Raw genomic sequence first — 15604 nt, 5'->3', positions numbered from 1 at the left:
GCTACCTAAATGGATAAGCACTTTTCAGTGCTGGAATTTAAACATCTAGGTCCTGTAGGAGCTTTGGTTTAGCAGCAGAGTTTTCTCAATTCTTTTAAGACACAGGTTGTGCTGGACTCACTCAAGGGTAAGGATCAGATGTCCTCGGAAAAAATCCACACTTAAGGCTGTTTCCTGGCTCCTCTCTCCTCCTGACACATTCCGAAAAGGAATTTATGGATGTTGGGAAGAACAAGGGGTGAGGAATTTCTAGAACCTTTAAGAACGCCCATGTAAGCAACTCCATGCATAACTGACTGTGCACAATAAAATTCTCTTGCCTGTGAGCAAGAAGAAAAATTTAGTGTGAGCTGCCTCATGTGTTGCCAAAATGATGTGGAAAGAAATTCATCTGCATTTCTAAACAGTAGGAATCCTCCTCGTTCCCCCAAACCTAGGATATTTCATGTACATGCCTAATAAACAAGATAAATATATTCTGTGAGCGACTAAAAATGAAGTCATAATAACTAATTCTGAAATATGATTCTAAGCAGTTGGAAGTTTTATCTTTATCTAAAAGTGATGTTGTTTATTCTCCAGCTGTGACCTAGGAAAAAATCCAAAGATTGTTGATTCCTTTAACTAGCAATGGTCTTTGTCGTGTGGCGAGTGCCTAAAAATAAACGTTAGTTTATTCCATGCCGCTTCCAAAAGGTTAGCTACCAAACAGTTCTACTGGGGGGGAAAAAAAGAAGATTTGATAACAAGGGGCACCTTAAAGTATAAAATTATTAACCAAAAGCCCTTGGGACGCCGCTGCCATGATACTCCTCTACTGACCGTGATGGTTTCCCTGCCTCTTAAATGAAGTGTAACCTCAGAATAATGTTCTGAATAAAAACCTATAATGCCCAAATCTGGAGAATCATCCTACTCTGGCAACGTCTAATACCGAAGAAATTGAAACGAGAACTAATTTTTATCTTTCATCAGTAACGAAATCCTAACATCTTAACACCCTCCCCTGCCAAAAAAAAAAATAAGCCTTCAGGATCATTGTTTTTTTATTTTTTGGGGGGGTCAGGTGCCATAAATGTGCCAGATATTTGGAGACCAAAGTGCTAAATACAGAAGCCTGCATTCTGCCTAGTTATCTCAACTCATGATACTGTGAGCAGTCAGGCACCTAGACTTAGGGAGACGTGACATTGCTTCCTAGGCAGCAGCTACTCTGCACATTGACCTTCAAGGCTCTCCTCACTGTGATTTGACCAACTCCACGTGCTCTCTCCTTTCCACTCCCCTACATACGTGTCTTTACACCTCAGTAGAACTAGACCTCCAGTATTCCATACATGTTACCCACCTTTCTCTAAGTCAGGCAGCTACAAAGGGAAGCTGCTTTATTTTTTTATTCTCCTCATCACCCATGTCTTCCAACTCCCTTGACTTTTCTCATGCTCTTCCCTCTTTCTAGACTTCTGTAGGCTTCAAATTCTACCCACCTCCTCAGTTGTATCCGTCTGCGTTTTAGAATCCTACCTATCCTTCAGGTCCATTTCAGATGCCATCTCTTTTGAGGATTCTTTCTCGAGCACCTCAGAAGAATGTAGCTTCCCTCCACCTACGTGACCAATTTCTCTTGTTTTCTATTACATCATTATTATAGTCATAATATACTTCCCTGATGCTCCCATCCCCTACCATACATTAAGCTCCTAGTATGTACCTGGCACCATGCTAGTAGCTTAATATATTTTCTCACTTCATGCCATCCTCCCACAACACTGTGAAATAGAGACATGTATAGCCATGTAGGAAATGAGGTAAGTGAGTCTCAGAGGGCAAAAGTGAATGGCTACAGGCAACAGCTACTAAGTGGAAGAGCTGGATTCTAGCACAGGTCTGTTTCTCTCCAAAGAACAGGCTCTTTCTCCCGCACTCAGCTGCTTCATCAACATAATTGTTTAAGACTGCTGAATGAAATGGACTGAGTCCCTCAAAAACTGCGGAGCAGAAGAGTGCAGGGTCAACAAAAAATGGACAGTCATGAGTTAACTTTGACAAGGTCTACCAGCTCCCAAGAGAAGGGTGAGGCAGAGTAAGTCAAGATGTTAGGTGTGGACAGAGTAGATCCTGGAGAAATCTATCTTTTGTTTGATTTGAGGAGAAGAAACTCATGGAGATCTTGGGACTCAAAGGTATTCAGAGAGAGGAAGAAGAAAAAATTTCCTATCTCAAAGGTAGAATGGGGGGAAAGGATGCTGACCTGGGACAAGGTAGACATCCCTTCATATTTGAGGAGGATAGTAACCATGAACACCATTCTCCATTGGTACCTGGATGTGTTTGAACATGTAAGGTATGGAAATTACAGTGCACATACCTATTTGCTTATGTTCAGCTGAGTTAATGAAAAGTATCATCTTCTCTCTCTCGTCTCCTGGCAACTGCATTGGAGGTACTCACCCATTTTCATTAGACAGGAGACTGAACAATAGCTAACTTTCTTAGAGACTCTCTTTGACCTCTCTGAGCCTCAGTTTCCTCATTTGCACCATGGGCTTAATATCACCAAGCAGCCCTCTAAACCAGTCCTGCTCAGTAGAACTTTCTGCAACGATGGAAATGTCCTTTATCCACACTATCTGATATTACAGACAATATTAAGCACTCGAAATGTGGGTAGTACAACCGAGGATGGAATTTTTTATTGTACTTAATTTTAATTCATTTTAATTGTAATAACCACTGGTGGCTAGTGGCTGCCATACTGGACAGCACAGCTCTAGACTAACGAATTCAAAATTTTATACTTTTTCTTGAGTTTAAGTTTTCTACCTTTTCTCTCATGGGAAAATCTTTATGATAGATTTTTTACTCCAGATTAATTGTGTTTTGAGAAGTTAACAGGAAAGGAGGTACCTAAAGAAACTCACAAAAACAATTCATAGCAGTTTCTTTGGCTCCTGATAAAGATAGAAAGCAAAGTCTGATCCACCTGTGTATTTTTCTGCATTCAGCATATGTGCTGAGACTGGGTACAGAGCAGGGCAATCTGCATTGCTTAGAAATAGCCACTTTGTCCTGGATATGTGGCCCCAACAATCTGTGTATTGAGCCCGTACAAAGGCTGTGCCTCTTCCTACTCTCCTCCTTTGCAAACATTGATTCACCAGATCCTTTAATCTTACCATAAAATATAGATAGATGGATAGATAGATAGATAGATAAATTGATATGAGTATAAATATAGGTTTGTTGTTAGTGCCGTTGAATCAATTCCGACTCCTAGCGGCCCTGTGCACAGTGGAGCAGAGCCCTCCCTGGTCTTTTTGCTCCAGCCTCTCACCTTCCAGCACTATATGAGACAATGCTCCACTGCTATGCATAGGCTTTTCATGGCCAATTTTCAGGAGTTGGTGGCCAGATCCTTCTTCCTAGTCTGTCTTAGTCTAGAAGATCCACTGAAACCTGTCCACCATGGGTGACCCTGCTGGTATTTGAAATGCTGGTGGCATAGCTTTTAAGATCACAGCAACAGGCAGCTGTCACAGTATGACAATCCGTGGACAGGTGGCGTGGTTCTCTGACTGGGAAACAAACCCAGGCCGGAGCAGTAAGAGCACCGAATCTTAACTACTAGACCACCAGGGCTGGCTATAGATAGTTATAGACATAGATATGGAGATAGAGATGGAGATGGAGATGGGGATAGAGATAATCTCCAGGCCGTATTTGCCTGAGATCTTTGAGAGAGACAGTCTCCACTTACTCAGAACTCTTATCCTTGCTTAAAAAAACAGACGAGCATATGCCAAAGTAAGAGGTTTAAGAGTTGGGAGAAAGAAAATCCTAAAAACTATGAATTGAAGTCTCTATTTTTCAGTACAAAAGCTTCCCTTTATTGAGCTCTTGCTGCTGCCAAAGACCATACCATTCCATGACGCACGTCACCCCATGCACTTTTCACAACCATCCTACGAGGAAACTCGTATCACATTTTATCAATAACATGACTCTGCCTTACAGTAGTAGATAACACCTTTCTCAAGGACAGGAAGTAGTTGAACTGTGAATCAACCCAAGACAGTTTGTCTTTAAAACCTATACTCTTCAGCACTATTCTGTTTACATTCCAGAACCTTGGAACCTGCTATAGTCTAAAAGAAGCTCTTTCTATTGGAGAATTCCAACTAGAAAAATATTTCTCCAGTTGTGCTGAAATTTGTCTTCTCGTAACCAACCCTACCCTTACTCCCAACAGACACACACATCAGTGCTTGTTCTGTCCTTTGGGGCCACAAGGAGCAAGCCGGCTCCTGCCTCCCCAGGATTTGTACATGATAGTCATGTCCCTCTCAACCTTGGCTTTTTCAACTACAGGATAAATAGGCACAAGTCTGCATTCCTTCCTCCTACAAGATATTTTCCAGACCTCCCATTGCCTGGTCACTTCCTATAAAGATAAGAATCTACTTGTGCATTTTTAAGAGTCACTATAGAATAAGTCATTCAGTCTGAAACTTTAAAAGACCTGCTGTCAGAACGTGATTCTTCATGTCTAACTTAAATATCTCAAACTGCGATCTAAAGTAATTTTCCCTAGATCTATCCTCAAAGGGCACGTTAAGCAGCCAGTTGTCTGCTTGAGAATATTTTACGTTCTTAAAGGTTATTGTTTGCTCCCTATCTTTTTTTCTCTCCGGTGTACATAGTTCCAGTTCTGGTAAATGTATCTTTATAAGGTTTACCTCCTCACCCATCAGTGATTTCTGCAAGTCCTCTTGGATCTGGATCCAAGTTGCTGCTAAGTTTAGGACTGGATTCCATGAAGAGGTCAAACTCAAGCTTAGGCAGAGGGAGGCTCTTGGCCTGGTCATGCTAGGCTTTGTTCCTAGGAATGCAACAAAATAGAAGCTACTTTTTAATGTATGCCTCCTACAGGCGGACTCTGTGCTGGATGCTTTACATACAGATTTTCAATCCATAATTTCCCCCAGAAGGGTTTTGACCCATATTTTACAAATGAGGTCATTTGAGGTCAAACGAGGTTGAGAGAGGATAAATGGCTTGCCAAAGTGACCAAGCTAGTGAGTGTCATTTGAACCCAGGTGCCTCTAATTCCAAAGCTTAGGCATTTTTTATCACAAAGATATAATGGATCTTTCCCAAAGGACAAAAACATCCACCTGTCCTCAGACCACCATGAGCCAATGGGAAATACATAGCCCTCAAGAATTCCATTTCCTTCCTCCAAACAACGCAGCATTTGGCTGTGCCAGTGCACATCTCTTACACTCACAGTGAAAAATCCTCACTCAACCCATACTCTGGTCATTATTACCCTAGACTCACTGCCTTGGAGTCTCAACCAGCAACTCTCCTGGCCTTTTAGATGGAAATTTAAGTCATTTAGCAACACACACAAAAGTGTTGGGTAAAAGTCCAAAAGCATTTCAAACTTGGCCCATGGCCCTTTCTCGTGAAAAAAAAAGAGAGAGAGAGAGAGAGCTAAGAATTGAGGGGAAGAGGGTGGGAAGGAAGGATTGTGGAAGGCAAAGAGAGTTAAAGCAATTGCAGTAGAGTATGCCATCAATAAATATTTGTCCAGTAAACAAATAAGATGAGCTATGCTGGTTTGAGAACTTGCCAAGTTCTCCTCTTCATAATAATTTGCATTCAGTGGGCCTGCCTACATCCCAGATCCACAAATTCTTACTTAGGAAACTAATTTGAATGAGACAGCATACTCAGAAGTTTTTTGTTTCTTTCTTTCTTTCCTTTTTGCCTAACCAGGGAGTAGATGCCGTAAGTAGCTATCACATGGATAGTTGGTAAAATATCAAATATGACTATAATTAAGATGTGGTATGGATAGAAAGTTCTTGATTAAATCCACAGTTGTGCTTCCTAGGTCCCCAGACCCCTGGCCAGCCCTACAGAAATGCTTCTCAGTTCGATTTTCCCTGCTACAATCCTTCTCCAGGTTTTGCAAAGACTTTCCCGTCATCATGAAGGAGGTGATCATTTGCGATCATATTGACGCATTCTATCATTGGGATAAGACCTTCCTTGGAAAAAAAATTGGAAAGCCTCTTATAGGATAAGCAATGTAAATACCACATCTAATTGACATAAATAGCTAACTTAGAACATGTGAGTGTAAGCAGCATGGGCATGGGAAAATACCAATTTGTGAAATGACTGATTAAAAAATAAGTAGCTCTCAATTACATTCTTGAACAACGGTCAGGTGTATTTCCTAATTAAAGAAGACTATAAATGACTTCATACTATGTATAGATCATTCTCACAAGATTCAAGGAATATTTTAGTCAGTATTATAACCACCTAAAGTTTAACCATGTCTTCCTATCTTTACTCAATAATTTCTCAGCTGCCTCTGTCAACTCCCTGTAGTGTAAACTCTTGACAGTCTTTTTTTTTTCTTCTAATGCAAGTGCCTGACTTAAGCTTTGATTACAGAGGCAGCCACTTCAAAGAGGCATCCACTGCAAAGATGGCTATCTGGAATAAACACATTGCCAGCCACAGACTAGATAAAGAGCCAGGCACCTCCCCCCACTGAGGCTTCTATGTTTTAGAGATCTCCATTAATTTCAATAACTGACCATTTGGGCCGCTTGGTGTTTCTCTTCCCACTTTTTAAATTCCTGCTCTTATGTTTTAAATTCACCAATAAAGAATGAGCCTGCGAAACCCTGGGCCCCCACCCTAGACCCCAATAAAAGCAGAAGCCCAGGCCTGTGCTCTCTCTCTCCCCCATGGCCTTGCTCTTTGGCCCCAGGTATGCCTTGTAATTTCCATGTCCTTTAAGTAATAAACCTTTTTTTCCCAAAAATTTTCTGATGGTTATTGTGGAAGGGCCTCTTGCAATCATAATAAGAGTCACAAGGGCTGGTCCAGCCACAACATTGGTTATTGATAAGCTGAGACCAGCACACAACACTCCCCTTTCCTATGCTCCTTGATTGTCCATACAGGTGAATAGCCGTAAGACAGCTTAACAATGTAAGAACGGCTTCACAATAGCATATTCTCCTCTATACTCTGTATCTAATCATTTTCATTCTTTAAGGATCAGCTTAAATTCCATCCTTTCCAACAGCCATGGCCTACCACTCTTGACAATTCCTTTTACATCTTTCAAACTCCATAATCACTTATATCCTATACTACAAAATAAATGATTTACATTCCTTCTTGCTTTGTTCCTTAAATAGTAAGTGGATGATTCCATTTTCTTCTTAATTCTATTGTTAAGCCCTCTGAGGGTAGGCCCTTGGTCTTATATTTATTTCTACCATCCAAAGAACTCTGATTATTGTGGAAAAAATGTATTCGTCTGCTTGGGCTGCCATAACAAAATATCACAGACTGGCTGGCTTAACCAACAGAAATTTACTTTCTCACAATTTGAGAGGCTGGAAGTCCCAGATCAAAGCACTGGAAAATTCAGTTCTGGTAAGGCCTCTCCCCTTGGCTTTCAGATGGCCACTTCCTCGCTGTGTCCTCGCATGGCCTTTCCTCTGTGTACAAGCAGAGAGAGAGAGAGAAGGAGAGAGACCTCTGATGTCTCTTCCTCTTCTTACAACACTATCAGATCAGGGCCCCAGCCTTATGACCTCATTTAACCATGATTACCTTCCTAAAGTCCCCGTCTCCGAACATAGTCACATTGGGGGTTAGGGCATCAACATATGAATTTGAGGGGAGAAGAGGACATCGTTCTGTCCTAATACTCAGTAAGAATAGTATAAGTACTTGTTGACTGGAGAAGACATCAGAGGCTCATACACATCCTTTCTGAGCCATCTCTTCCCCTGAATCATAATTTGGACAAGGGGTTCAGGGACACTCTGTCAGGCTCTTCTAAAAACTTGACGTTTCAAGGTTTTGGAAGTAAATCAAGGAGAAGAGAAACTGAGGTTCAGCGAAGTAGAAGACTATTCCAATAGCCACAAAACTAGTAAGAAACTCAGCTGGAATTAAAACTCAGTTTCCTTCTAGAGTCCTTCATTTTAATCTCTGCCTCTGATAGCAGCAGAGAAGCAGCAGATGGTGTTAAACTCAGATTAGAGGGTCAATAATAAGAGGTAGGAGTTATTGAACATCTACTGGGACTATGGCCGTTACGTCACTATGAGGGTCACTCAGTGTGCACATCTAGCGAATATTGAAGAAACTCATGAATACATGGTTTCAAATTAATGTTTTCACTTACAGGATTATTTTAACTTTGACGGTAGCCATTATGATCTTCACCATATGGCAGTGAAATAAGACCAATAAAAGTTACGTATCTTACCCAAAGGCTAGAGCTGAGATCCAAACTCGCATCCGGTCTGTCTTATTCCAAAGTTTGGCCCTTTCTTCTGTACCCTGTTGTCTCGCTAAATTTCTAGAAGTTGAATAGTGAGTGAAATCATTCCTTCCAGTTTGCAAAATTATTTGAGAGACCATTTTATATCAACCCTACAGTGAATATTGAAGGAATATGAGGAGAGCATCAAACGCAGGAGATATAAAATCAAAATTCACTTGGAACTGCAGATATTCAATAGATTCAATTAGCAGTAGATACTCACAAGGTTGTTATTTTCTTTGTTTACTTGTAGAAGAGAATTCCTTCAAGAAGATCAGAAACGACTGATTTGGGTTCGACTCTGTGCTTCCAAATCCCCAATTCTGCCTGATAGTGAGACACTCTAGGACTGTAGAACCCCAGAAACGTCCAGCCAAACCCACTTCCACCATGGGGGCCATGACTCGGCTGTTGGCAGGCATCTTCCTAGCTTTGCTCGCCCTCTCTACGGAAGGTGGGGTCCTCAAGAAAGTCATCCGGCACAAGCGAGAAAGTGGGGTGAATATCTCCCTGCCAGAGGAAAACCAGCCAGTGGTGTTTAACCATGTCTACAACATCAAGCTGCCGGTCGGGTCCCAGTGCTCAGTGGATCTGGAATCAGGCAGTGGGGCGAAAGACCTGGCCCCGCCATTGGAGCCCAGTGAAAGTTTCCAGGAGCACACAGTGGATGGAAACAACCAGATCGTCTTCACACACCGCATCAACATCCCCCGCCGGGCCTGTGGTTGCGCAGCTGCTCCTGACGTCAAAGAGCTTCTGAGCAGATTGGAGGAGCTGGAGAACCTGGTGTCTTCCCTGCGGGAGCAGTGTACCACAGGAGCAGGCTGCTGTCTCCAGCCTGCTGAAGGTATGAGCTGGTCCAGCCCCTCGCTGTACAAGTAGGAGAAATGATGAGCATGGCAGGGTCCATCAGTGGTTTCCAAAGTGGGTTCCCTGGGGAACCAGCCTCACCACGTGTTCAGTGAAAAGAGATTTTATGGTCAAATAAATGTGGGAAATATAACCTTCGCTGTTTTGCTCTTGGTGACAAGTGTTTCTTAGAGGAATTCTCAGGCTTCTGGGAAGTCTTCCTTCAAGAAACCCTGTTCCACTCTAATTACTAGTTTCTAAGACTTATTTGACCATGAAATCTACCCATTCTTCACCCCAAAACTTATGAACATATTATGAAATTCCTGACTCAAAGATCACTCTCCGAAGGGTGCTAATATAGCCCCATCACCTCGTTGTACAAGTAGGGAAACTAAGGCCCAGAAGGAGGGTGGGATCCCTCAATGTCCTTCAATAACTGGCCGAGATAGGACTTAATCCACAGTATTCCACACCCCTGTGTTCTTACAAATGCACAGTGCTGCCTATGGTCCTCACAAATGTGCAGTGCACGTTCTGCGGGAATTGGAAAAAACAGTTCCGTTTAATGGCAACAACAATGATGATGATCACAACTATGAATTGAGCCCCCTTTATGTACCAGGCACTGTAATTCATTAACTCATTTAATCCGTCCAAGAACCTTGAGATAAGGTTAAATGCCCCCATTCTACAGATGGGGGAACTGAGACTCACAGAAGTTACCCAACTGGCACAAGATGACACAAAGACTAATACGAGATGGGAGCTTTGAATGTGCCTGTGTCTCCAGAACTCGTGGTCTCCCAGTCGTACCTGGCCACATCCCTGTTTTGAGGAATTTTGCCACTTTGGAATTATGTCTTCAGCTCCGTTCCCTCAAGTTGATAGAACCACAGGCGTTTCAACAGCATCAAACTGGAGGTGAAAATCTCTATTTCTGCCACTCAGAAAAAATTACCAGGAAGTACTTGGACAAATTATTTCAAGAGTAGATCTAATCACCATAAATGGAGAGTACTATAGGACATACTCCAGGTTTCTAAGGCAGAAAAAAAAAGTTTTCTTTATGCATAAATTAGTTTAATTCCCCCCCCCCCCCCACCGTCAACTACCTGGCAAAATGCTGATGGAAGTTACACAATGGAATTAACACTTAAGAGTGAGCGGGAATAGTTGTTTAGAGGAATGCTATCTGCTATCCAATAGAAATATAATGCGAGCCACACACATGATCTGAGATTCTCCAGTAGTCACATTGAAGAAATGAAAAGGAAACAGGTAAAAATAATTTTAATCGTTTATTTTATTTAACTCAATATAGACCAAATTATCCATTTTTCAGCCTGGAATCTGTATAAAAATGTATAAAAATTAATGGCTATTTTACATTCTTTTCTTTCACACTGTCTTTGAAATCCAGTGTGAATTTTACACTCACAGCACATCTCAGTTCAGGCAAGCCACCATTCAATCGCTTAATAGGCACGTGTGTCCAGCGGCCACCATACTACACAACACAAGTTTGGATTCTCCGTTTTCAAACCCACTTTTATTTTTAATTGCCTTCTTTCCTGCTGTCAGGAAGGAAATAAAATATATTAACACAACTAGATCTAGGTGCAGAAAAACGGAAATGAGTTTCATTTCCTCTCCTCGGGCTCCATGGAGATCGCTCCAGTTAGTCCGAGGAGTTAAGTGAAGACATGAGATAGACCTCAAAGAGTGGAGTCATGTCGGTGCTGACCATGTATTCCTCAGGTTCACTCCCACTGTGGCTTCCGGGAAAGAGAGGGAAAAAGAGAGAGAGAGGCACAGGAGTTTTGTGGGGACGTAGCCAAATCGAAAGTGGTCCTGACCGAGTTAGAAAGCCACTCCTTCACTGCCTCATTTCAGTTAGGGAAAATTAGAAAGTTGGGTCACGTAAAGCCGTCTACCAACTAGAGTCAACCCAAAACACTCTGGAAGGGAAAATAACACTACACACAGCAGTAGGTTCTTGATGTCCTCGTTTAACCCTGATGCACCCAAGGAAGTGGGCTCTTAGTCCCGCATGAGCAATGAAGAAGCTGAGCTTCAAAGCATGTAAATCCCTTTCCAAATGCAGCACCGCTTTGAGTCAAAGAGGCAGAATTGAGTTCAGTTCAACAACGATTTCTTGTGGGAAACAATTGTTCTCGAATGTTCCTCCTGGAGAAGCAGCAACACAGCCCAGCACACTGCTTTCTACAAGGCAGTGATTCAGAATCACTGGGGTCTTGGGACTACTTGAAAATTTGATAAAAACTATGGATCCTCTCCCCACAGGTGGAACACACGCACACACACACACACACACACACACAGAGCTACACACATAATCCCACACCATCTTTGCACATGAGTCTACAGTTTCAGAGAGTGCAGCTTAAGAATTCCTACCTAGTGTAACTGGATGGGAGCTCATCTGATTAAACGCATGAAGCAATTAGTTCTCAAGCCAGATGAGGCCTGAGGATGCAACCATGCTCTGGCTGAATTTCAATCTGCGTTTGGCGGGTAGAAATCGAGAAATTGAGAATTGAGCTGAGAGCATCTATTTTCTTCGTTGCAGGCCGCCTGGACACCAGACCCTTCTGCAGTGGCCGGGGGAACTTCAGCGCTGAAGGATGTGGCTGTGTTTGCGAACCGGGCTGGAAAGGCCCCAACTGCTCTGAGCCCGAATGTCCAGGCAACTGTCACCTGCGAGGCCAGTGCCTGGATGGGCAGTGCCTCTGCGACGAGGGCTTCACCGGGGAAGACTGCAGCCAGCTGGCCTGTCCCAGCGACTGCAATGACCAGGGCAAGTGCGTGAATGGGGTCTGCATCTGTTTCGAAGGCTACGCCGGCGCTGACTGCAGCCAGGAGGTCTGCCCGGTGCCCTGCAGCGCGGAGCACGGCAGGTGCGTGGACGGCCAGTGCGTGTGCCAAGATGGCTTTGCCGGCGAAGACTGCAATGAGCCCCTGTGCCTCAACAACTGCAACAACCGCGGGCGGTGCGTGGAGAACGAGTGTGTGTGTGATGCGGGCTTCACGGGCGAGGACTGCAGTGAACTCATCTGCCCCAAGGACTGCTTCGACCGCGGCCGCTGCATCAACGGCACCTGCTACTGCGAAGAAGGCTTCACGGGCGAGGACTGTGGTCAGCTCACCTGCCCCAACGCCTGCCGTGGCCAGGGCCGGTGCGAGGAGGGCCAGTGCGTGTGCGATGAGGGCTTTGCCGGCGTGGACTGCGGCGAGAAGAGGTGTCCGGCCGATTGTCACAACCACGGCCGCTGCGTAGACGGGCAGTGTGAGTGTGACGACGGCTACACAGGAGCTGACTGCGGAGAGCTGCAATGTCCCAACGGCTGTAGTGGCCACGGCCGCTGTGTCAATGGGCAGTGCGTGTGTGACGAGGGCTACACCGGGGAGGACTGCGCCCAGCTGCGGTGTCCCAGCGACTGTAACAGCCGGGGCCGCTGCGTCCAGGGGAAGTGTGTGTGCGAACAAGGCTTCCAGGGCTATGACTGCAGTGAAATGAGCTGTCCCCACGATTGCCACCAGCACGGCCGCTGCGTGAATGGCATGTGCATCTGTGACGACGGCTACACAGGCGAGGACTGCCGGGAGCTGCGGTGCCCCAGGGACTGCAGCCACCGGGGCCGCTGTGTGGACGGGCGGTGCGTGTGCGAGGACGGCTTCACCGGCCCCGACTGCGCAGAGCTCTCCTGCCCGAGTGACTGCCATGGCCAGGGCCGCTGTGTGAACGGGCAGTGTGTGTGCCACGAAGGCTTCACAGGCAAAGACTGCAAGGAGCGGAGGTGTCCCAGCGACTGTCACGGCCGGGGCCGCTGCGTGGACGGCCAGTGCATCTGCCAGGAGGGCTTCACGGCTCCAGACTGCGGGCAGAGGTCCTGCCCCAATGACTGCAGTAACTGGGGGCAGTGCGTGGCAGGCCGCTGCATCTGCAATGAGGGCTACACAGGGGAAGACTGCTCAGAGGGTTAGTACCAGTGCAAACACTACCCTGATCTCCCAGTGTGTGTTGGAGAATTAGACATTAACTAAAATACATGCACACACACGCACACTGACTTTTTGAAGGGGCCCTGGTCATTCACCTGTTACAGGGCTACCTATTTGAGGGCTTGGGGGCTCAGAGAGGTTATGGAATTGTCCCGAGGATGCACAGCTCACACATCCCGCAGCTGGGATTTGAGTCTGCCAAACTCGTTTATACTGACTTGAACATATAGTGCCTAAGATGAGGTAGATGGAAAGATAACCTCCCTTTTGCTAGACATCAACCATCTTCCCTCCTCCCCACCGACAACAAACCAATCGTAAAGTAAATCCCTCTATTTGGATAGAAGTAAAAGTTCAGCTAAATTGAACGGACAGTGAGATTACATAAAACAAAGATCAGCTAAAGACTAACTGTTGATCCCCTGTGAGGCAGACCCATCTCTTAAATCATCTTTCCTTTACTGTCTTTGATCCTGAGCATTGCGATGCCCTTGGAGGGGCATTATCGCGCAGTTAGCACAGGTCATGGTACACACTAAGTGCTCAGTAGACAGGGGATGAGTGAAAATACGACAAAGACCCATGATGCTCAGGTTTAATGAGGGTCTTCTTTGTTCTTCTTCCATCCACCCATGTTATACTGGTTGTGATGGGGAATTTCTGCCTTGATTAAAAGTATCGATAGATAAGAATAAATAAATGGCTTTATGTTTTACGTGGCAAAGGCAGGGAAGCCTGGTTGGAAGGAAGCCCAGGCTGGTGGGGAGGAGATGTGAGTCCCAAATTTGATGAGAGAAGCAGAGTTGGGCAAGTCCCTCTGCCACACTCACATCTAGAAAATGAAAGAGTTGGACCGGATGAGCCCCAAATGCCCTTCCAGCCCTAGGGAACTAGGACTTGAAGTTGAGAGCAGGGAGCCAAGCTCAGGCTGCACTTTTCCATGCAAATGGCCTGAATCTGAACTGAGGTCCAGGGAGTGGATAAGTTGGAGGGGTCCCTCACAAAGAACCCTGAAGGGCACACTGCAGACCCGGAACTTGAGCATGAAGGCAGAGGACGGCCACCAAAGGTTTTAAAGATGGATCACAGCTGGGGCTTCCTGATGAGCTCTGCATTTTAGGAAATGAAGCTGGATTTCAGGCTTCAGAGACTGGCAGTGCAAGAGACTGGTCACAGGAAACAAACCTGGAGAGAATGTATGGGGAACGTAATTGATCTGTCCTTTCTTATTCCTACCAGTGTCCCCTCCCAAAGACCTCATCGTGACAGAAGTGACGGAAGAGACTGTAAACCTGGCCTGGGACAATGAGATGCGGGTCACGGAGTACCTCGTCACGTACACTCCCACCCACGAGGGCGGCCTGGAAATGCAGTTCCGTGTGCCCGGAAACCAGACATCCACCATCATCCAGGAGTTAGAGCCTGGCGTGGAGTATTTCATCCGTGTGTTTGCCATCCTGGAGAACAAGAAGAGCATCCCCGTCAGTGCCAGGGTGGCCACTTGTGAGTGAACAGAAGCCCCTGGGCAGCCCCAACTGCCCTCCACTCACCCAGCGTACAACCCGCCCCATGAGTTACTGCCTCCCCTTTGCCCCCATACCTCTACGGCTGTCTTTCTATAGTTACACCAATTAACCTGGAATCCAGTTAAGCCCATCGAGTACTTTTCAAAAGAAACTCTTCATTTTCTACAAAATACCCCTCCTTGCTCTCCTGTCTCTTTGCTGCCACAGAGAATCATTACAGGTAACACTTAACAAGTGTTTACTCTGCGCCAGATTTGGTTTGAACCACTCTGTGTATCATTAAGTCACGTAACTGGCGAGAACCCTATGAGACAGGAGCTATCGTTAACCCATTTTACAGATGAGAAAACTGAGACTCTGAATGGCTGGGCGTCTCATCCCAAACCACGTGGTTAATAAGGGGTGTAGATGGGATTTAAACTCTGGAAGTCTGGTTGCAAATTGATGCTCTTAACACTCTACTGTACACCTACCTTTCTGTGGTGCTCACTGTCTATATATACTTAACATATTATAGCTAATATTAATATATATTATATATAACATAATTGTATGAAAATATATATACATATTTTTTTAAGTAGAAACATTAGGGTTCGAGTTATTCCTTTAAGAGTCCAACATCGGTACCATCACTCCCATATCTGCGAAGGAAATTCTGTCTAGAAATTGGTCATTTTTCACTTAGTAACAGTATCATTGGCTGCCATGTTTTAAACTTGTGCTTGGTGCCAGGAACCATGGCCAACAGTCTACATGGAATACATCACTCAGTCCTCAAAACATTCCCAAGGGTCAGACATCCTTACCTCCTTCTCCCGTGTGAAGAAAC

At 44.9% G+C, this 15604-nt stretch overlaps 1 protein-coding gene across 6 annotated transcripts in view; it reads left to right on the top strand.

The window, feature by feature from the left end:
• TNC (tenascin C) overlaps positions 1-15604 on the top strand; it is a 91025-nt gene that overhangs the window by 18081 nt on the left and 57340 nt on the right. For all 6 annotated transcript variants that reach the window (XM_070596213.1, XM_070596212.1, XM_070596210.1 and 3 more), the window contains exons 2-4: positions 8625-9218; positions 11814-13223; positions 14486-14749. In XM_070596213.1, the coding sequence (XP_070452314.1) occupies positions 8762-9218; positions 11814-13223; positions 14486-14749 (2131 nt within the window). In that variant the 5' untranslated portion in view covers positions 8625-8761. The remainder of the gene's footprint in view (positions 1-8624; positions 9219-11813; positions 13224-14485; positions 14750-15604) is intronic.

Source organism: Equus przewalskii, chromosome 26 (assembly GCF_037783145.1).
Source record: "Equus przewalskii isolate Varuska chromosome 26, EquPr2, whole genome shotgun sequence".
NCBI classification, from domain to species: Eukaryota; Metazoa; Chordata; class Mammalia; order Perissodactyla; family Equidae; genus Equus; species Equus przewalskii.
The sequence above is the reverse complement of the archived record's forward strand: the minus strand, read 5'-3'. Positions and strand labels throughout refer to the sequence as shown.